The following is a 23359-nucleotide window of genomic DNA, read 5'->3' on the forward strand; positions in this document are numbered from 1 at the left end:
GAAATACTTAGGAATAAGCTTAACCAAGGAAACAAAAGACTTGCACACCGAAACTATAAAATATTGCTAAAAGAATTAAAGACACAAATAAATGGAGAGACATTTGTGTTCATGGACTAGAAGAATATTAAGATATCTACACTATCAGAAGCACAACACAATCCCTATCAAAACTCAACATTTTTGCAAAAATAGAAAAACTCATCCTAAAAGTCACATGGAATCTCACGGGAGCTCAAATACTTAGCCAAACTCATCGTGAAAAAGATCAAAGTTGGAGGGCTCAAACTTCCAGATTTCAAAACTTACTGCAAAGCAACATTAAACAGAAAAGGCATAAAGAGAGACATACAGATTAATGGAACAGAACACCCAGAAATAACCTCACACATATATGGTCAACTAATTTTTGACAAGAGTGTCCAGACCATTCAATAAGGAAAGGACGGCCTTTTCAACAAATGGTGCTGGGGAAACTGGAGAGCCACACACAAAAAGACGAAGTTGGACCATTACTTTAAACCATGTACAAACTTAACTCAAAAAGGATTAGAAGACTAAACTTAAGAGTGAAAACTATAAAACTCTTAGAAGAAAACAGGAAAAACTTCATGAAATGGAATTTAGCACTGATGTCATGGATATGAACCAAAAGTACAGGCAACAGAAAAAGAAATAAACTGGACTCCATCAAAATTTAAAACTTTTGTGCAAAGGATATCAGCACAGTGAAAAGGCAACCTACGGAAAGGGAATATTTGCAAGTCACACATATAAGAAATTAATATCCAGACTATATAAAGAACTCCTACAACTCAACAACGACAAAACACAAACCAGCCAATTTAAATATGGGCAAAGACTTGAATAGGTATTTCTCCAGAGATACAGACGGCTAATAAGTGCATGAAAATACACCAGACATCGCTAATCATTAGGGAAAAGCAAATCAAATACCATAAGACATCACTTCAAATACATTTGAATGGTTATTATCAAAATCCAGTAAGAAAATAAGAAAATAACAAGTATAAATGAGAATATGGAGAAATTGGAATTCTTACATATGACTGGCAGGAATATAAAATGGCACAGCTATTGTGAAAAGTGTATGATGGTACTCCAAAAAATTAAACATAGAATTAACATATGATCCAACAATTCTGCTTGAGTATATATATCCAAAAAAATTTGAAATCACGGACTTAAACATATTTTTACACTCAAGTTCATAGCAGCATTATTCACAATAGGCAAAAAGTAGGAACAACTCAAATGACAACATCAACACATGAACAGATAAATTATATATATACACAATGGGATGTCATTTAGCCTTAAAAAGGAATGGATTTCTAATACATGCTACAACATGAATGAACCTTGAAAACAATAGGTTAAGTGAAACAGGATGGACCAAAAAAAAAAAAAAAAATTCTGTGTGGGTTTGTGAGGGTGTTTCTGGACGAGATTAACATTTGAATAGGTAGACTGAGTAAAGCAGATTTCCCTTCCTAATGTGAGTGGGCCTCACCAAATTCAACGATGGTCTGAATATTACAAAAGGGCACAGTTAGAAGAGAATGCACTCTCAGCTGGCTGACACAGATCCTGAGACTTCTTAGGCTCCACACCTGTGTGAGTCGATTCACTGTAACAATCTCTTTACACACACTAGATGTGTGCGTATGTGTGTTCAACCACCAGTAAAATAAATACTAATAACTAATATACTAAATCTAAATATGTGTGTATGTATATACACATATAAAGAGATTTATTTCACAAATTATAAACAGATATAGAAACATTCTATTGGCTCTGTTTCTCTGGAGAACCCAGACAAATACAGCAATTCAAACTGGAATCAAGAGAGAAAAGAGAGATACAGATCACAAAATCTTTAAAAGGGGTACTCTTGCATATCAGAAAAACTTTTTTCATTTACTTATCTACTGATTAAAAAATGACATCCATGTGAATGTGGTTGAAATGTTTTATCACAGAACTGCAATTAGCAAAAATCCAAAGCATGTGTACTGCTCTCCTTTAATATCAAAGTCTATAATGATCTCATATCTTAGGGCACAGATGAATGATTCTGTCATATGTCTCTCTGAGGTTTAATAAAACCACTACATTCATTTAAAACTGGCAGAATTATTTTTATAGAGGCAGAGAAATGTGGATAAGTAGATAGTACACATCATCATTTGTGTAACATATGGATCCATGAACTAAAAGAATATACCAATGTAACTAGAAGTGTTAATCAGCGTGAAAAAAAATTGATTTGTAAGTCTTAAGATCTAGGTTCCAGCTTTGACTTGCTACAAAGTGAGGAACTTTGCGAAAATCACTGCCTCTCAGGGTCTTAGTTACTTCACCTATAAAGTGAGAAAAATAAATTTTTAGATGACCTCAAAGGTCCAATTTTGCTCTGAAATTTCATTTTTCTAATGTAAATAATACCTTTTCACTAGAAACAATGCCACCGTAGTACAACCTTGAATGTGCAATTAACTGATTGAAGTTTGAAGACATAATCCAAAATAGGTTTCTTCAAAGGTAGAAGAATGGTATACCACATAAATTTGCTCTTCTTTTGTTCCATGTAAATTAAAACATATTCTCCTGCCTAGTTCCTTCTATCACAGGGTATATGTTTGTAATCAGTTATTAGTTTAGTTGTTTTGGGAATCAAAGAATTATAGTTACCGGCATACAGGTAGAAAGAGAAGTGACAATACTACAAGCTTTAAAAGAAAACATTTAATATGATTCAATAAACTGACTGAGGAAGCTACACTGAAACAAATCTGTATGTACACTTAACTACCTGAAACCTATCACCGCCCCACAACACACACACACACACACACACACACACACACACACTACACACACACACTACAAGTAAGACAGTTAACTGAAATGTTCTGGAACATTATAAATTCTGGAGACAGTAATAAATTCTGTGAAAAGTTAGAAAATGGTGTATAAAACTCAAAGGTGAGAGAAAATTAGTGAAAAATAAATACACAATATGTTCATTAGCAAATAATTAAGGATAAACGGAGAATATAAACAGAAATACAACATTTTTCTTTTCTGGCTCACTGAAACTCAGCAATTCTATTTTCTATGTGACCACATCTTATTTAAAATGGTTGAAAATATAGGAAATGCATGAGAAAGTAAAATAACAACAATATAATACAAGTTCAACTGGAAACACAAAAGTATCAAAACAGTGAAAATGAGTGAAACTATATGAATTTCCTAAGGGTTTATATATGAAAGACAAAATTTAAATAACACTTATTTATAATTATTTTGCTATCTTTATAATGATCTATGTATCCATCAAGGCTATCAATTTCTTCAAAGAGAGGAACCTAATGACGCATCTCACATCCCCCCATAGCTTGCATATAAAAAATGCCTAATGTATTTGCCAAAGGTTAGCAAAACCCTTATACAGCCTAAGAAGTTGGGGGCAGGGCACAGAATCAAACCCTAAAAGTCAAACATTATCTCTTGGTCTGTAATCCTATAACCTTTGCATGTCTCTTGTCTGCTTTGCTATAGGGGTTTGGTTGGGGTGATGGGAGAAATTTTAAAATTATAGGAAAAATGCAAACCTTCTTGGAAGGCCGGAAGGTTTTGCAAAGCTTCTAGATAGGGTTACGGCTGAAAGCAGCCTAATCCTCTTACCTTGAGTTAATAACTTAGAGTAGGTACAAAGGAATGTAAGGGAGTTTATCTAGAGAGCTTGTTTACACATGTGGTCCTAAGACTGGTCTTTGATCATTCATAGGACTGCTCTCCCCAGGGGAGGGCGACCAGATTAATTACCCACAGGTGTGTTGACTCAATGCCTTTGTCATTAAATCTGTGCTGAATAAATGCCGGCAAGGCCAGCTAATTGGCACACAGCTGCCACAACTCTTTCTGTGAGTGGCCCCCTGCTCTTTCACTGAATATCAGTGTCTGAGTATGTTATTCATCCATCGTGCAGCCTCGTTCTGTGGGTCAGACTCCAGCACTTTGCAAAGTTCCTTTACACTGATGTCCCTATTTCTAATCAGGCCATAACCAATCATACTGAAAGTGGCTACATGAATCAAGTATGTTCAATGCTCCCTTCTTTCTTCAAAAAAACCCTTTAGGAAAAAATTCTATTTACTTACTTCCAACACTTGCTTTCTTGTTTTGTCTTTTATGAGACACAGTCTCACTCTGTCGCCCAGGCTGGAGTGCAGTGGTGCGATCTCGGCTCACTGCAATTTCTGCCTCCCAAGTCCAAGTGGTTCTCCTGCCTCAGCCTCCCAGGTAGCTGGGATTACAGGCATGTACCACCACGTCTGGCTACTTTTTGTATTTTTAGTAGAGATGGGGTTTTGCCACGTCAGCCAGACTGGTCTTGAACTCCCAATCTTAGGTGATCCGCCCACCTCGGCCTCCCAAAGTGCTGGAATTACAGGCATGAGCTACCATGCTTGGCTCCCAACACTTGCTTTCTATTCGTATCTACTACAGCCATTAAAATAAATATTTTCTGATACTAATAATTTATATTTGGGTAACTATGCTTCTTTGCAAAGTTTTAGTAGAATTTTAAGTTTCAATATTTTACACACACTTGAATTTACAAATTGTTTGTTATACTTTAAATAAATTAAGTGTTAATAATTTTAAATACCAAGAATATGCTGGGTTTGCAGAGAGTGGAGAGTAAGCTGCCTGAAATAATTTATTCAAAGATGCTGACCCAGTGGATGTCACAGTTATATCAAATTCAACACATCCCCTTTATATTTAATTTACATGGAACAAGTATTTATATAAGAAATACTTTACAATGACCCCTCTAACTACCTGAAATGAAATGCACAGGTAATATAACCAATCTACATATCTATTTTAAAAATTAATACACTAATACAAATAAAATTTTTAAAAAGATTTATGATAGAGGCCAGGTTCGGTGGCTCAGGCCTATAATCCCAGCACTTTGGGAGGCCGAGGTGGGCAGATCACTTGAGGTCATGAGTTTGAGACCAGCCTGCAACATCACAAAACCGTGACTCTACTAAAAATACAAAAATTAGCCAGGTGTGATGGCACACGCCTGTAATCTCAGCTACTCAGGTGGCTAATGCAGGAGAATCACTTGAATCCCCAAGGTGGAAGTTGCAGTGAGCCGAGATTATGCCACTGCACTCCAGCCTGGGCAACAGAGCGAGACAGTCTCAAAAAAAAAAAAGAGAGAGAGAGAGACAGAGAGAGATTTATGATAAAAATATGCATTTCAGTATGTAAGTATCAGACATGATTTTAGCAGAAGACATACTAACCAGATGCTAATACCTAGACATAAAGTCATAGTGAATGTAACAATTACAAATGCTCATAGACTGGTATACTGGTGACTCAATGCCATAAACATAATTTGATTTTTTGAAACGGTGAACCATTGGCCAAGTTTAGAACAAAGCAAAGTACAAGCTTCCCTCATTGTATACTGTAGTTACATTTCTAGATAATTCAGTGCATGTTAAAACTGAACAAAATATACTTTATGTTCCAACAATGTTTCAAATTTACTTAATTATAAAAAAGTGTTTCACCTACACAGATATCCAATGAAACACTCAGAAGTCCTGCAGAATGCAGAGCTAGTCTTTGTTGTTTACAGACTGTCCCACACACTACTGGACTACTACCTACCCTGGACCTAAAATGCCCTTAAAAATCATTCTGTTAACTAGAAACATCCTCACAAACTTCTAGAACACCTTCTAGAAAGCAATACTACCCCTACCACTGCCCCCTTGAGAACCACAGCTCTAAGAGTATTATTCCTGACTGAAATAGCTGTGCCTCAGAAAAACCAAGGAATACACAAGCATAATAAAGTATTTGCCAAATCACTGCTGATTGTAAATGCTCATTGTTAATAGTTTGCATGAATTAAAACAGATAAGGTGTCTATAATTAGTTCTGAAAGAGACACTTAAATTTAGCTTTGTTTTCAAGTCAAAAGAAATTCTTAAACAACACACGTATCTGCTGCACAAGAAAACTGAAGGAGAAAAATAAGGCAGGCAAACACTGACACTTGTGGTCATTCTGAGATTGCTTATTTGCAATCAGGCTAATTCTTGCTTTGTGAGTTCAAGGAAAGTAAAGCTGGTTCATAAATCATCCACTGACTTTAGAAGAAAATTACAAGCTTTTAATCAACATTTTACTTCTCTTCAAAAAGGGTAAACTACCTACACTAATATTAAATAACCAAAAAACAAGTCATTTGTCCAAATCCTTTATGTAATGAAAAAGACTGCATCTGATTATAAATAAAAACAGTCAAGAGAAATAAACTCCAAGCAAACATTACACAAAATTGTCTAGTCATCTCAATAAAACTAAAATTGGTCTCTAAATAATTGTGTCAAGTGATAGTTTTCAGAGTGGTATGGTGGAAATTATACCAGATCTAAAACATTAAGATTTTTGTCCAGTATGGAAAAAAATAGCTGGTACTTCTGGTAAGCTCTAGCTGAAATTAATTACTTGAATTCAGGGACCAACCACTTATAATAAAGCACAAACAGGAATGGAGACCAATATAGGAAGACCAGATTCATGTCTCCCTTCTAATGTTACTCAAGGATATTTGCTCATTCCCATTAAATGAAAATCATCCATCCTGGTTGAAGGGCCCTCCCCCTACCCTTTCTCTTTTAATCTTTTTACCAAGGACATATTCGTTGAATGTACATACATAGATAAATAGATGATATAACTCCATGAGTTACTATTTAGTAGCCACTTGAACAGCAGATTTACATCTGATTCAACATGTAATAATCATTCAAAACCATTAACTACCTGAATACAAAAATAATTATTTCTACACCCAGTAAAAACTGAGACTTAGAAGGCATTACAATTCCTGTCTTTAAATTTTGACTCCTTGAAGTCTATACTAGACATGCCCAGAAAAATGCTAAAACCAGTCTGGACAGCTCTGGCCATGATGCACATAGTAATGGCCACCTATTTTTTCCATCACGGATGTGTTGTAAGATTAAAAACAGGCTTATGCAAATGACAATTACAAGCCATTTATAACTATAAAACTTAACAGAATAGCTGCCAGTTTGCTGAGTCTGACAAAGAAACCTTGTCACATTTACTGAGTTAGTTTAACCATAGAATTCAGATGTTAAAAGAAACTAGACTAAAGGAAGAACTTCTACAAGCTCTCCTGTCATAAGATTTTTACAGTTTCTCTTGACTGGAAACATGCAGGTTGCCAGAAAAAGTTACTAAAGGAACTTTATCTCACATCTGCCCTGTTTTCCTGAACTTTTACATAAAGTTCTTAACTAACTTAAACTTAGCAAACAGGCTGGCCGGGCACTGTGGCTCACGTCTGTAATCCTAGCATGTTGGGAGGCCAAGGCAGGCGGATCACCTGAGGTCAGGAGTTTCGGACCGGCCTGGGCAACACAGTAAAACCTTGCCTCTATTAAAAATACAAAAATTAGCCGGGTGTGGCAGCACACGCCTGTAATTCCAGGTACTCGGGAGGCTGAGGCACGAGAATCTCTTGAACCTGGGAGTCAGAGGTTGCAGTGAGACAAGATCATGCCACTGTACCTCAGCCTGGGCAATAGAGCAAACCTCCGGGGGAAAAAAAAAAAAAAGGAAGGAAGGGAGGGAGGGAGGGAAGGGGTTGCAGGTATACTTTAAAGTATGAAGTAAATTCCAGTTAAGTACATAGGCACCTTTTGTTAGTAGTATTTGGAAGTTTCTTCCTGTTTAAATACTTGCCCCATAACAAGCAAAGTTCAGTGGGGGGGGAAACCCACTGGAAATTCAGGGACTCAACCCAATACTGGAGGGACCCACTAATGAGTAGGTTACCCATAAAACTCTCTTAATAATCAAAATCTATAATAATCCAGGGAGACATAAAAAAAATCCAATCAAAAGAACTGGCAAAAAATAATAATTATTTAGTCCTTCCCTGGAGAAACGGGTAGGGAATGTCTCTAAATCAACTTTGTATCCCCTATACATAATAAGCTATGCCTAAATGCACATGTTGGTACACAGTAGTTAATCAATACGTACCTGTTGAAAAAGTGAAAATATAAACATTCATTTACTATTCTGTTAATGATTCCTGGGTATGCTGTGCCAGTGTTCGAGGGAAAAAAAAAAAAAAAAAAAAAAAAAAAAACCTCCCACAATTTCTCTAATAGTGCCATGTAATACAAAGTTTAAGAACAGAGAATGATAGTACTAGATAAATTAAAAAAAAAAAACAGAGGATAAGAATTTAGATAATCTTGCTTCAATTCCCAGCTTGGCCTCTACTCTTACCAGTATTTATCTGACATTTGGACTAATTATTTTACAATTCCAGACACTGGTTCCTCATCTTTTAAGTGGGTATTACAATAATAAAACTATTAGAAAAGAGCCATTTGCATAACAGCTCAAGTAAGCTTAGCACACAATCTGATTTTGAGTAAATACTTCATAAAATGGTCATTGTGGCTAGCTTCACAGTCAAATCCTATGTAAGGAATCACTGATAAATAAATACTGATCTACAAAAATGCATCTGTACTTCTGGAAAATAAGTTATTTTAAGTAAGTTCTTAAGCATTACTCTATTAACTAGTCAACTAATTTTAGAAACAAAAAGGTAGTGAGTGAGAACTGTAGTATGGGTGGATATAGACTACAAGGAAGTTGGGTTTTAGTCCTCTTGTTCAAACTAGGAAAAGTCAAAGATAAGTGTAGGCTTTAGGTTTCCCATTTATAAAATTTTTTATTTTTTTCTTTAATGATCCTTCTAACATTTCTAATACAGTGGGGTTCTTAAAACTACAAAGCACATTTCATCAGCAAAGCTCAAAAATATGTGCACAAAAATTTTTTGAGTATCAGAGAAAATATAAACTCATATTCATTTGAAATAGCAGATATTAATGGGAGAGACAGATGAGATGAAGAATATGCATGTAACTGTTAATCTTTAGCTTAAGCTCCAAAACTGTAACTTTGTAGGACTGAATTACTGTCCCTAGAGTCTCAGAGGAAAAACTGGTAATAAAGGCTATTTACAACAAAAAAAATTTTAAAAAAACCTTCCCTACTGCTCTGCAGTAAGAAAAGCAGCAAGGTGCCAGCCCCAGAAACTAACCATATAAGAAAAATCTCAGTGAGTATGTAGTGCTAATAAAATCTGCTTCATGGCAAGTTATTAAATCTTACTGAAACATCAAAGTAAGTAAACATAATTAGTAAAATCTCATTACCCCCCAGATCCTATACAAGTGTGCTATATCTATTATATCATTTTACTGAATTCTACGATACATGTAATTTTAAACGGAAGGAAAAAGAAATAAAAAGTAAATGCCAACATTAAAAAGTGATTTAAAGTAAAGTTTTCTGTCATCAAGAACACCAAAAGCCACATAAGAGCAAAAAAGAAGTGGGCTGTATCACATCATGCATTAGTAAAGTAATCCATGACAGCTTATTTATATAAACCCCAGAAAACTGGGGGGTGGGGAAAGGGGGGAGGAGATCTAAGTTACAAAGATATATGGCTTCAATAGAAACCAAAGGTCTTAACTAGACATTAGTAAAATCAAGAGCAATTTGAAAGCAGGAAAAAAAAATTCAAGAAGAGAATGCACTGAAAGGGTTAAATTACACCAACTTACACACAAAAGCTTATACTGCCTACACCCTACAAAAGCATGTAAGAAACATTAAAACTAACCTCTAACAGAGAAAACATTTAGAAAGCCTGTATTTAAGAATAAAGTTAAAAGGAAATAAGCTGGAAAAAATAAAATCATAACCATTCATTTTATAATCATCACATTTTGAAATTATTCACTCATCACTACACTTGCATTGAATATATATAATTTATCACATAAAAGCAAAATCTCTAAGCTTCTCCCTACCTTAGGTTTTTAGTCAAAATGAATGCAAACAATCACGTGGGATTCAGCCAAGCAGTGACGTTAAATTCTGCTCTGTCAGAGAGAGCATCTGTCAAGCCCACATTTAAACTGCTGCCTGCCTGTGCAGCAGCTGAGGAACCGTGAATTTCATATTATAGACTAAAACCCCATTAAAACTGCTCGAAATCCTTCCCGCAGCTGCCAGGCAACAACGAAAGAAGAGAGGTAAATCTTATGCTTTTCCAATACAACTGAAGCACTACATTTTAGCTCTGGCTGCTTTACATTGCAGCTCAGTGTTATTACTAGAAATATGGATACTGAGGCGAGAACACAGCACTGCATTGTCCAGCCAGGAAAATAGCAGATGTAAAAAGCTTCAATGCATCAACTGTCGGGAAGAGTCAACAGTGCTACAAGCAGAACGGACAACTACAGCTCTTTTGTTTAACGAAAGAGAGAGAAAACGAAAGAAAGGGAAAATTTCAGAAGACTAGGACCCATATGAACAAGGAGGGTAACTCGAAGACAAGCAGACAGATGGACACTTTGGATACTGTGAAAAGCAATCGCAGGAGGCAGACTGTTGGGGGATGTGCGCATGTTCGATAGCATCTTTTTTGCTGAAGTGATGGCGTGCCAAAAGTATTTTCAGTGGGCATAATCCTCTTCACATAAATGGCCTGACCAAGGAAGGTATGTCAATATCTTGTGTATGATAGTCATTTAAATGTGTTACCTTTTTATAGCCCTGGAGGCAATAATACCTGATAAGCAAGTTCATACAGTTCACTGCCCTTGAAACTATGAAAGGGTTTCTTAATATCTGATTTTAAAATTTGTCATTGTTTAGAAGACAAGCTGTCACTGCTTTATGCAGCTAAATATGTAGCTTGGAGTAATTCTGGGTTATAGACATCAGAGGGAAAAGGCAAATAAAAAGAAGATGTGTTTAAAGGATTCCTTAAGAAATTAAACTTAAAAAAAAAATCTGTAGCCCTTTACAAAAAAACACAGCAATATTCTATCAAATTGGGTCATACTGAATCCTTATCTAGTGAATTAAATGCTCTCTTAAAAATGGCTATCAAAAGAGACAATGCAGTGAAATTACATTAAATAGTAGCAAGGAAAACCTTAAGAGTTTTTTTTCAGAGTCCTTTTAAAACAAAACCTTAATATATAATAGTTTTTAGTAACAAAATCTTCCCTCCAACATCTCCCTAAATGAAGATAATGAACCCAACCAAAGAAAGTATCAACAAATTTTATTACCAAGCTATAAGAAGATACTAAAAGGAAAGCATTAACACAAGATCACATAAGGTAGTGTAAGTTTATGCATAACCCCACAATAGAGCCTCGTGTTATTATAGTGTCCATGAATAGAACTTTAAACAAAGGGACATCAATAGTTGATTTAAAAATTAACTATTTTAAATAGCTTATATTTTACGTAAAAGACTGATTCCAAATGATCAAATTTAACGTTGTCTCTGATTATCATTTTAAAAGTGAAATTCAAAAACATAATATGAAAATACTTTGATACAAAAATATCCACAAACGGCAATACAAGATCAAAAAATTACATATAAATGTAGCTACTATGCTTCCAGGCTATATTAATATGCAGTAATGAACTACTACCACTATATGTGTGTGCAGGGCACAGATAAATCAAACTATTTTAGCAACAATCATAGAATAGCAACTCAGGGCTCAAAAACACAAAGATATTTCTAAAATTTTACAAATCTATCAAAGATCCTGATTTTTCCTCAATTTCAAACCACAACTCAGTAATTATCTAATAATCACAAAAGGCAAACATTTTAAAAATATGTAAGTCCTGCATTCCAAAGTGACGATTAAACAAGTTTACCAGACTCTATTACATCTCAACATCACTCTCAATCATAAATTTTTATTCTAATAAAGACTAATAATAAATAGTACTAAAAAATATGGTTGTAAAAATTTCAAGTCCCTCTTGCTACCTTTATCTCTCAATATTAAAGTCACCAATTAAGCAGCTTTATAAGCTATACATCTCAAAACGAAAGTGTAAGTTTTTCTATTAAACCATCACCAATAGACTAAAGATATCAACACTTTTAAAAGTCAAATGATAAAAACTGTGTGTGTACTGAACAACATTTTACAGTAACATTCTCCCCATGAACTTCATCCACAAGTTATAAATACAAACTAATAACGTAAAGATATCAAAAAAGAAGAGAAAAACCAAAGCTATTTATTTTCTAAAAATGTAAAAGTGCAAAACTATTCTGCATACTATTGAACTTTCTTGTCTTGCTCTCTCTTTTTAAGAATTAAAATACAACAGGCAATAACTGGAGAATAATTTTATCACTTAATAAAAAGGAGGCATGGTTATTTTAATTTTATATTCTTTTTAACAAAAAAATTTGTAAGACCTGAGAAACTTTTAATAAGGAATTTTTTAAAGCCTAGACACATGCACTTCATTTATCAATGGGAGATTTATAGTTACATATGGATTTAACATCTCAGTAGCTTAATATCTAAAACATACAAATACCATGAAGTCTAAATTAAGATGCAGCTCTATCACACACTGTTACAAAATCATATTAGGACCAAAACTATGTATTTATGCCAGATTACAATATGCAATAATTTGCTGCTTTCTGTAATACTAAAATACTTTGGAGACATGACTTTGGGTATATCGTTCTTATAAAAGCAACAAATTATGATTATTTTCCATCATTCATTTACTCAGTCCTTTAACTCAAACATCCATTGAAACACCTGACCTTATTGTTTACTCCTTCTTACACCATCAAATTTACACTTTAAAAAAAAATCTAAATGACTGGACTTCAATCAGATTCCAAGTGTTATTATATCAGAAGAAAACAGATATAGTTAATTTATCTTTGTAACACTTAGAATAAATCAAATAAATTTTAAAAGCAACTTTTGTTTCTTTTAAATTTACATACACAACCTTTATATCTACTGGTGTCTTTATGAAGTGGAGGGGAGAGTCATTACTATTTACCAAATATGTCATTTGGAAATAAAAGCTTAAAAATAGTTCCCTAGTCTAAAAAGAATGGCCAGCTACTTACAAGTACAAGAAGGAAAACACGGAGTTTCTAAATCAGAATGCTCAGCTGTATTATTTTCAGCTTAGCTCACAGCAGAACTATGTTTTGTTGGTACAGTGAATAGCCTTGGTTTTCATTATAGTAATGTTGAGTTTAAATTCATGTAAATAAATTCCAACAAATAGCACACTAGATGATGTGCTTTTAAAATTCCAAACTTAAAAAAATTGTTCACATCTTTCAAAATGCTTAATTTTTTTACATTTTAGAAATAATAACTTCTAAAAGTACTCTGTAAGCTCAGAAACTAGAAATTTCAAACGCTGGTGCCTATACGGTTGGACCTTAGATATCTGTTCAAATTCCCACCTACTTGCTCCTCCTAGTGGCGGCTACTATAATAGTACTTTCATTCATTTATGTCTAACACTTTCAATCAGTATTTTCAAAGTACTTAACACTATGTATGTGAATTTTACTTTGTAACTATTCAATTATATGGAGATTTCCATGTAACTTCTACTTCCTAGAAGTAATTAAATTTATGCCAAGGTTAAACAAATTTAATGTTAACCATGACTCTCTCAATATCACAGGCTAAATACATACATTCATGTATACACTGTAATTTCAAATAAATGCTCCTATATTAAAACTTTTTAATTAATTTATTTTGCTTAAAAAAGTAATTTTCATAATAAAAAGTTGGAAAAATTAAAATTACATATTCATCACTCTTTCTTGCCAAAAAGTTTTTTCCTGTTTTAATGGAATTCAAACCATAGCTCTTCGCCCACCTCTACTCCCTTGACATATTGGTCCCAAAAAACTGAAAACAACAACAAAAACACTAATAACAAACGTGAACAAATCTGTGCTATGCACTGAAAACCTTGTTGCAAGATACCATAACCAGTTTTTAACATACGGCATCATGAACCTCACATATTGCCATCTCATACCTTTATAAAATACAGGGCTCTAACTGTGCTAATGACAAGTTCTAAAAGTTTAACAAATTGTCTGCATGTAAATTTAGAATAAAGCACAACTCAAGGATATTTAAAACTATACTGTGAAATTCAGAATTTTAAACAGTTGGTTTCAAAGTAACTCTTTTAATTCTAACATGGAGACTCAACCAAGATACGTAACAGTGTTCTGCCAAAGCCATAGATAATCAAAGAAAATTACACGCTATATTTTAAAATTAATCTTAAGTCTAAGAACAATTATATCATGTATACTTCATATGTACAATGAAAAGTTAAAAATTTTGAAAGTGTTAATCATTTATTACTGTCTAAAAATCCTACACTGAAGTTATTGGACACTGAAAATTAATTTTGACAGGTGCATCTTCTCATTGACTCTCTCAACACAGTAGGGGCCAATGGAAACATGCCAAGCAGTGTACTGTGACTAACAGAACTCTGCCATAATCAACCTTGCATCGTCTGTCCCACAACTGATACATGACCATTTTACAAAAAAGGCCTCTGACTGCGCACCATACCACCAATAGTATGTCAAATCAATTTTAATTAATGCCAATAAATTTTCCATCTGCTCTTAAGGCCTTTTTACACAATCTTTCTCAGAAATCTAGTAACGTTTTTCTCAAATACATGCAACTTTTAAATCTTTAACTTGGGTCAAAAGTACAAATGACCAGTGTACCAAGACAATGAAATGAATAAATCACCTCATCTCTTTAAAATGCTCACCGTGCTAAAAAGGTATATTTTTAAATAAATTAATCTTGTTCTCAGTGATGTTATGTTGCCAAGGGGAAATAAATTATAAGCTTCATTCCTGGATTATATTTTCACAGCTTAAGACATTCCTATTTGCCCTGATCATATTAGTATCCAAAGTCCCTTTCAGGCAGTTCTGTAAACTTTTGTGCTTCATTTTTGTAGAATGACTACAAGAGAGACAATGTGACTGAATTAGAAAATGATTGCCAAAGAATAGTATTAAGGAGAAGAAAACATTTTTGGTAACCAATCTCTCATATACCACTACCGGACATTTACAACATGCTTCAGTGGAGGAGAAGACACTGCTGCTTTGTAAAGATGACCTGGAATGCCAAGAGGTCTCTGTTCCGCACTCATCTCATTGGAGTACTTTCTCTAGTGTTTCTTTTTGCTATGTTTTTGTTTTTCAATCATCATGACTGGCTGCCAGGCAGAGCTGGATTCAAAGAAAACCCTGTGACATACACTTTTCGAGGATTTCGGTCAACAAAAAGTGAGACAAACCACAGCTCCCTTCGGAACATTTGGAAAGAAACGGTCCCTCAAACTCTGAGGCCTCAAACAGCAACTAACTCTAATAACACAGACCTGTCACCACAAGGAGTTACAGGCCTGGAGAATACACTTAGTGCCAATGGAAGTATTTACAATGAAAAAGGTACTGGACATCCAAATTCTTACCATTTCAAATATATTATTAATGAGCCTGAAAAATGCCAAGAGAAAAGTCCTTTTTTAATACTACTAATAGCTGCAGAGCCTGGACAAATAGAAGCTAGAAGAGCTATTCGCCAAACTTGGGGCAATGAAAGTCTAGCACCTGGTATTCAAATCACACGAATATTTTTGTTGGGCTTAAGTATTAAGCTAAATGGCTACCTTCAACGTGCAATACTGGAAGAAAGCAGACAATATCATGATATAATTCAACAGGAATACTTAGATACGTACTATAATTTGACCATTAAAACACTAATGGGCATGAATTGGGTTGCAACATACTGTCCACATATTCCATATGTTATGAAAACTGACAGTGACATGTTTGTCAACACTGAATATTTAATCAATAAGTTACTGAAGCCAGATCTGCCTCCTAGACATAACTATTTCACTGGTTACCTAATGCGGGGATATGCACCCAACCGAAACAAAGATAGTAAGTGGTACATGCCACCAGACCTCTACCCAAGTGAGCGTTATCCTGTCTTCTGTTCTGGAACTGGTTATGTTTTTTCTGGAGATCTGGCAGAAAAGATTTTTAAAGTTTCTTTAGGTATCCGCCGTTTGCACTTGGAAGATGTGTATGTAGGGATATGTCTTGCCAAGTTGAGAATTGATCCTGTGCCCCCTCCCAATGAGTTTGTGTTCAATCACTGGCGAGTCTCTTATTCAAGCTGTAAATACAGCCACCTAATTACCTCTCATCAGTTCCAGCCTAGTGAACTGATAAAATACTGGAACCATTTACAACAAAATAAGCACAATGCCTGTGCCAACGCAGCAAAAGAAAAGGCAGGCAGGTATCGCCACCGTAAACTACATTAGAAAAGACAATTTTTTTTTTCAAATGTGCAATTTGTAAATATTGCTAAAAGCATGTATAGTTAGAACTGATTACATCCGTAGGACAAGTTTTAGTTAAAACTCATCACATAAAGAAATTCAAAAAGTATTTTTTTAATTTCTGAAGAAGTTAAGTCTTAAAACTATAACATTATATAACAAAAAAGGTGTCCCAAAAGATCTATTTAAAAAACTGTATAAGGGGATTCTGTGTATTAACATGCAATAATAAGCATGCATAAATCAACGGTTCAAGTCCTCTGTTAGGGGCCAATAAAATGTATCTGCATACATTTTCCACATAAATTTTAATTTAAGAAATGACAGTCAAAAGATCCTTCATTTTAGATATAGCTTTTCATTTTAATATATAATTAAATGTAAATAAAACATCACTATCAATTTTAAGAAAACTTTGTAATTGTGCAAAGGATAAATTTTTTGACCTGACTATTTTAGGGTTCTAAATGCAATAAGATTTAGTTGAGTTATTCCACAAACACATTATAAAGTTCAGATGTTTCATCAATGCAGTTCTCATGAAAGTATTTACTTTTTAAAAATAACTGAGATATTCTTTTAAATTTCTTTTATTAATACATATATCGGGGAAAATTATTTTGACATGACGTGATAAAATGTGAAAAACTAATGTGTCTCAGGCTCAAGTTTTTAGTTATTAAATGTTTCAAAACAGACAAGTTTTGTTTCCTCATTGGTGTTAAGAACCAAACTGCTATTTCAATGAGTTATTCAATTAGACCAATTACTGCACTTTTAAACAGCACCACCATTTAATTTCATGTATATCTGACTTCGAATATATCTGTAAAGATAATCGAAGCAAAAGTAATTACTTAAAGGCACAAATAGGATGTACTGTTGAAAAAAGATAAAGAGTGCGGTGCAGTTTCATTCAATACATTTTTAAGATGCATGTCTGCCAAAATGTAACATACGGGAAGTTTATTTCCTGACAGCAGGTGTACACATGCCAATACTTAACCATTTTATGGCACCTATTTCTTTCTTGGAGTGCCAAGTTTACAAATCTGCAGTTTTTAATTTAGTAGATGACAAATATTCTGAATCACCAATTAAAAACCCTTTGGGGAGGGATGGGGAAAACTATAAATGTTTGACAAACACAATTCTAGGATGAACAATGTATACAATGCACTTTTATCAACTTTCTAAAAATAAAGGAAAACAAAAAACTTTACTCAGTGTTATGATACAAGTATTTTCACAGTAATTTTGTTTGACTCCATCATGAATTTTAAAATCAAGAAAACACCAACCTACTAACCAAAATAGTGTTTTCATTCCATACAAGTATGTAAATTTGTCTATTTTTAGTCAGAATGTTTCTTAATTCTAATAACAATCATTTTTACCTCTGATTCTATTATTAAGGGATAAATTACCAGAAGAGAATTGTAACATTTGTGAAACTTGAAAACACTAAAACTGTTTAAGTACTTATCTCCATTTCAAATCAGTAGACTAAGTGTTCTATTCTAAGTGAAGTGATTCTGAAAGCTGATCTATGTAACGCACCCCAGTTCTTGGATCAAGTCTGTTTTTAACTTAATTTATCCTATATGACTACAGAAACACCAGAATTACTTAATAAAAGTCACACATAAGAGGATAATACCAAATCAGATCAGTATGTTTGACAGAAGACAAAAGGAATCCTTCCCTCAGTATAGAATAATATTCTCTGATTCATGCTACAAAAGTTAAAAAAAAAAAAAGTGTGTGTGTGTGTGCAAAGGTGTATACATAGAAAGAGAACTCAAGTACTATTTGTCCAAATTATGACTATAGTGCAAGATCTTTAAAAGAGTAATTTCCATCTGGAAAAAGTTTTTTTAAAAATGACTCATGAAAAACAGATAACAGACACCTAAATTCTTCCTATCTCAAGTTTCAATTTTAAATCTATAAAATATATGTAAATTTCTATATTCCTAACACTATCTTGAAAAACGACAGTAATCTGATATCAGACACTGTGAGTCCTCAAAGGGGATTGGACCAAATAGTATAAAGTGTCTTTATTCTGTTGAAAAGCCTTACTTTAAAATAAATATTCTATTAGTTTACTTTTGACTTTTCCGCAACAATATTCAAATCGTTTTCTTAAGCAAAATAAGCTGATAGTGTATATAAACATCTCACCACTTGTTAATTGTGCCTTCTTCATCCCAATGCTATGTGATCTTTATGTACATACAAATACAATTTTAAACGACAGCTTTGCTTTTGGTCAAAGAAAAGGGTACAGAAATAACTATGTAATCTTTATGTTCAAAGTGTTAATAGGTACTTCAGAAGATGAAAACACCAAAACTTTCAATACTTACAATACTTATTTATTTTGATCAAGCATATCAGTGCTGAAATTCTAATTCAACCAAGTAATTGAGATTTCTCCTCACACCTCTTTGTATACAGCATAATCACACATAATCTCAACTGCAATTTTACTGATATTCTATTTCCAGCAAATTCTACAAAAATAATACCAATAACAGCAGTAGAAACGATTTACTGATTGTACAAGCAGTATGCTTGGTACTGTGTTGAAGCACTTTACGTACACGATCTCATACAACCCTCATGAACAACACTAAGAGACAGGAAAGACTTGTGTAAGAGGTTAAATACCTAAGATCATACAGCTAGTAAAGCAGCAGATTTCCATTTCAAGGATCATGTTCTTAATCATTACACTGTTCTGCTATTATTTCACATCTGACAGTTGATTTAAAAAAAAAAGTCTAAAGCTGAGCAAAAATGGTCTGTCCCTTTACATTCCCATTCTCTGTTCTTCATCCTTTGCCAGGCCTCCAGGCTTTATACCATTTTCACACACTGGAGGGGCACCTGATATTAGCAGCAATAAAGACAAAAGAAAAGAGAGTATATCTGATCCCCCAATTATTTTCTCTTCTTTTCAGTTGTTTAATGGTGACAGGAACCTTTGCAAAGCATACATATTACTGCTTATCTCTTGCTTCTTTGGGCCCTGAGGCACAACTGTAAACAGCAGGCAGGTGGCACTTAGAAATTATAAAATATGCTTCTTTTTGAAGCACAACTGCTAATTTTTAATAGATAAAAGTAGAACTGCATTTACCCATCCTACTCTCTGGTCACCTGCCATTTTGTCATGAGAAGGTAAAACCAGTTTATCCAAACTATTCAGATAAATTTTCTTTTTCTGTCTTTTACTGTTTAGCTAGGAAATTTCACTATGAGATTAACATAGCTTTAAAAAGTAGGAAAAAAAATTCCTGTTGACAGACATTTCTAAGGCATCTCCAAGAATTTCAATGTATCATTTAGACACCACTCCCAGAAGGCAGACGATGGACATTAAATACTAAAATGGGATAGAAAATCCACTACCACCAAATTTTACAGTAATAAAATTGTTTGGTGCTCCTATGATGATTCCTTAACGCTCTATAAGACAGTGTCCTCTGTCTGCTATGCCACCTGAACAAATCCTTGCAAATGGATCCAAGAAAAACTTCCCCGAAAGAGGACATGCTGAAGATTTTGTGTCTGTTCATAACCAGTATGCACGACCAAGACTCAAAAAAGCAAAACAGTTCTTGTGTATACAACATAATAGAGTTGATACTACGTTGCAATAAATGCCTTATTACTGGGAAAAGATCAGGGAAACAGGGTTTAGGGGCCTATGTTCGCACCACCATGAGGGAGGGCCAACATAGCCCCAAAAGTAACCACAAAACTGACTGCCTGGGTCTGATAGGATGTAAAATGTTGTCTGAGTCTAGAGATTAATGAACAAAGAAAATTAGTCCACTATTTCATATTTATTTAACATTTAAAATTTGTTTTAAAAATGTGTTTAAAATTGTATTCCCTTATCAGGGTCTGTTTGTCTTCTGACAGGGTTAATGAAAAACATAACTACAATCTTCTTCCTAACAGATTCATGCAAGAGAGGGAAGAGAATGACTCCTATATACTTCAGATAGAAAGCTAATAGTGGGCAAAAAAAAAGACAAGTAAACTTGATTTTTACAAAAGTAAAGTTTTAATCAAAGGTCATAAGAAAAACCTCTAATTTAGAGTACAATTATACCTCAGTATCTGTGGGGAATTGGCTCCAGGACACTCCACAGACACCAAAATCCACAGATGTTCAAGTTCCTTATATAAAATGGCATACTGTTTGCATATAAAATATGCACATCCTCCTGCATACTTTAAGTCATCTCTAGACTACTTATGATACCTAACACAATCTAAATGCTACGTAAATAGTTGTTACGCTGTATTATTTAAGAAAAAATAACTCACAAAAGTCTGTACATGTTCAGCACAGGCATTGTGGGTTGGCTGGTTGGTTTGTTTAAATATTTTCGATCAGCAGTTGGTTAAATCTACGGACGTGAAACCCACGAATATGGAGTGCCAACTGTATCTGTATGTCTGTAAGTCATGTACACTTAATATAAACTAAAACCTAAGTTATCTTCTATCATCCCAAATTTAGTACTTTTTCAGTATTCCCTATCTCAGTGCATGGCTAACCGTAGTCAACTGGCACACAGGAGTACCAAGAATCACCTTCGCCACTTCTTTCTCTTGCTATTGCCCATATCCATTTAACCCAAAGACTTACTTGGATCCCTACTGGAATCCATCTACTTTTCTTCATCTTGCCCCTCTTTAAAACAGCATCACTCATTTTTGAACTACTGCAATACCTTTATAGACAGTTTCCTTATATCCACATAATCTGTTGCCAATATTACAGTCAGAATGTTACTTTCAAAACACAAAGCTAGGGATGCCATCCCACTAATCTGATGGCTTCTCAATGTACTTAGGATAAATACCAAAATCCCTAAAACCCTTGGCCAGCTACAAGGCCCATAAATGATTCTCTTCCTTACTAAAGCTAATCCCTCTACCCAATCTTTTGATTCCATTCATACCTCCTATCTCACTGTAAATTATTCTCTCTCTCCCTCGGGGCTTATTTAAAAGAAAAAAAAAAAAAATTCCTGGATAAGGAATAGTGAATTACAACTTGACTCAATTAAACAGTTTAAAGCATTTTCATTTTATTTAAAGGAAAATGTTTTACAACATCAAATCAAGTTTTCTCTACAGTGAGAAAGGATAGTAGTGACATGGAGAGAAGGGATTCCAGAGATGTCAGCAAGTAAGGTCTACAGGCCTTCATGATGGCTGGATACTAGAGATGAGAGGGGAGTAAGTGGCAAGGATGATGCCTAAGACACCGGCCTGAACACTGACAGGGTCATTTACTGAGAGAGAAAACACTGTATAAAGAACCTGATTTGCCAGAAACAATGTAATAAAGAATCATCAAGCAATGTATAAAAGGATTGTCAAGTGGCACTGAGGGCCTATAGAGATTACAAAGCATCATTAAAAATATGAATTATAATTACCACTCTACGCCCATATGAAAGTATGAAAAATAACTAAAAATATGTAATATAGGCTTCAGATTCATTTGAAAATACTTTTCAAGCAACACTTACATGCAAAATACTCTGTTCTCAGCACTGGAGATATAGTGGAAGGCAGGAAAGACATAGTTTCTACCTTCAAATTCATATAAAGAAAGATAATCAAAGAAAACAAATGAACAACAAGATAACTAGAAGAAAAAGGGTCCTGAAGAAGTGGCTGCTGAACTGAAATCTGAATTATCAGGAGGAATCAGTCTTATTAAGAGCAAGGGGAAGAATATTCCAGACAAACAACTGAAGGACAAAGGCCAAGAGGTAAAGAACTTGCCAAGTTGTTGAAAAACTCCGAAAAAGTCACCGAAAAAGACTTGTAGTCAAGGCCTTTTTTAATATGTACTGTTCCTTTAGAGCATGGAACTGTGGATAGAATTCAGAAGAATTTTAACGGGAAAAAAATTTACAATTTTATTTTCATTAATCTCTAAATGAAATTAATTCTTTCTTCAGGAATTATTATTATAATTCTTCAGTATTATTATAAATGGTTACAACTTTGTCACCAACAAAGATCAGATTTTTTCTTTTTTTTTTCTTTTTTTTTTCAGATTTTTTCATAACATTAGAATAAAGATATCACATAACATAAAATAAAGATATTACGTAAGCTCATTATACTTCTAAAATCTGGTATTTATCAAATTTGCCACTAGATCGAGTTACACAATGCATTAGTAAAGAAGCACAAATCATGTCATAAATTGTTTTTTAAAAATACAATTGGTTTTATCTTATGTATTTTCTTTTATGCCTTATAGTATTCAGAAAGAAGATTCACAGGATTTCCAGTCTGCCAAAAGCACCAATGACACAAAAAAATTATGAACTACAGTAAAAGATACTTGAGATTCCTAACAACGCAACTTATGGTGCTTGTTTGGGTCCTATTTCCAACAAACAAATTACAAAAAGACAATTTTCAGGAAATCAAAGAAACTGTAAAATGAACTGCGTGTTAGATTACACCAATATTATTTATTTTGTTGCATACAATGGCACTGTGGCTATGTCAAAGATGTCTATATGTTTAAGAGAGGCAAAGTAGGAAAAAACTGACAGTGTCTCGATTTTGCATTTAAATACTTTAGGAAAAAAAGGAAGAGGTGGAACAGATAAGGAGAGCCTTTAAAAATGGTAATTATAGAATCTGTGTGATGGGAAGATGGAAGATCACGTGCTATTTTCTCTCATTATATTTATGTTAGAAATGTTTTATAATTAAGTAATTAAGAAAACCAAGAAAAAGAAATAGAATAAGGTATACCCTTTTAATAGCTGCTTCACAATAAGGAGCCTCTCTAAAGGAAAAAGGAAACAAAAAGGCACAATGTGCAGAGAGCAAACCAGAGAACAAGACTCCTTTCTCTAGG

General features: G+C 34.0%; 2 protein-coding genes across 3 annotated transcripts in view; one reads left to right on the top strand and one right to left on the bottom strand.

Moving 5' to 3' along the window:
- CDC73 (cell division cycle 73) overlaps nt 1-23359 on the bottom strand; it is a 145696-nt gene that overhangs the window by 67069 nt on the left and 55268 nt on the right. The gene's annotated exons all lie outside the window — the stretch shown is intronic.
- B3GALT2 (beta-1,3-galactosyltransferase 2) lies at nt 10076-17659 on the top strand. Its single transcript, XM_050782990.1, has 2 exons — nt 10076-10703; nt 15031-17659. Exon 2 carries the CDS (start codon nt 15151-15153, stop codon nt 16417-16419), a length of 1269 nt encoding a protein of 422 aa, XP_050638947.1. The 5' UTR covers nt 10076-10703; nt 15031-15150; the 3' UTR covers nt 16420-17659.

This window comes from Macaca thibetana, chromosome 1, assembly GCF_024542745.1.
Source record: "Macaca thibetana thibetana isolate TM-01 chromosome 1, ASM2454274v1, whole genome shotgun sequence".
Classification (NCBI taxonomy): Eukaryota; Metazoa; Chordata; class Mammalia; order Primates; family Cercopithecidae; genus Macaca; species Macaca thibetana.

What these genes read in the sequence shown, in the direction of transcription:
- B3GALT2 (XM_050782990.1), top strand. Translation starts at nt 15,151, where the DNA reads ATGCTTCAGTGGAGGAGAAGACACTGCTGCTTTGTAAAGATGACCTGG.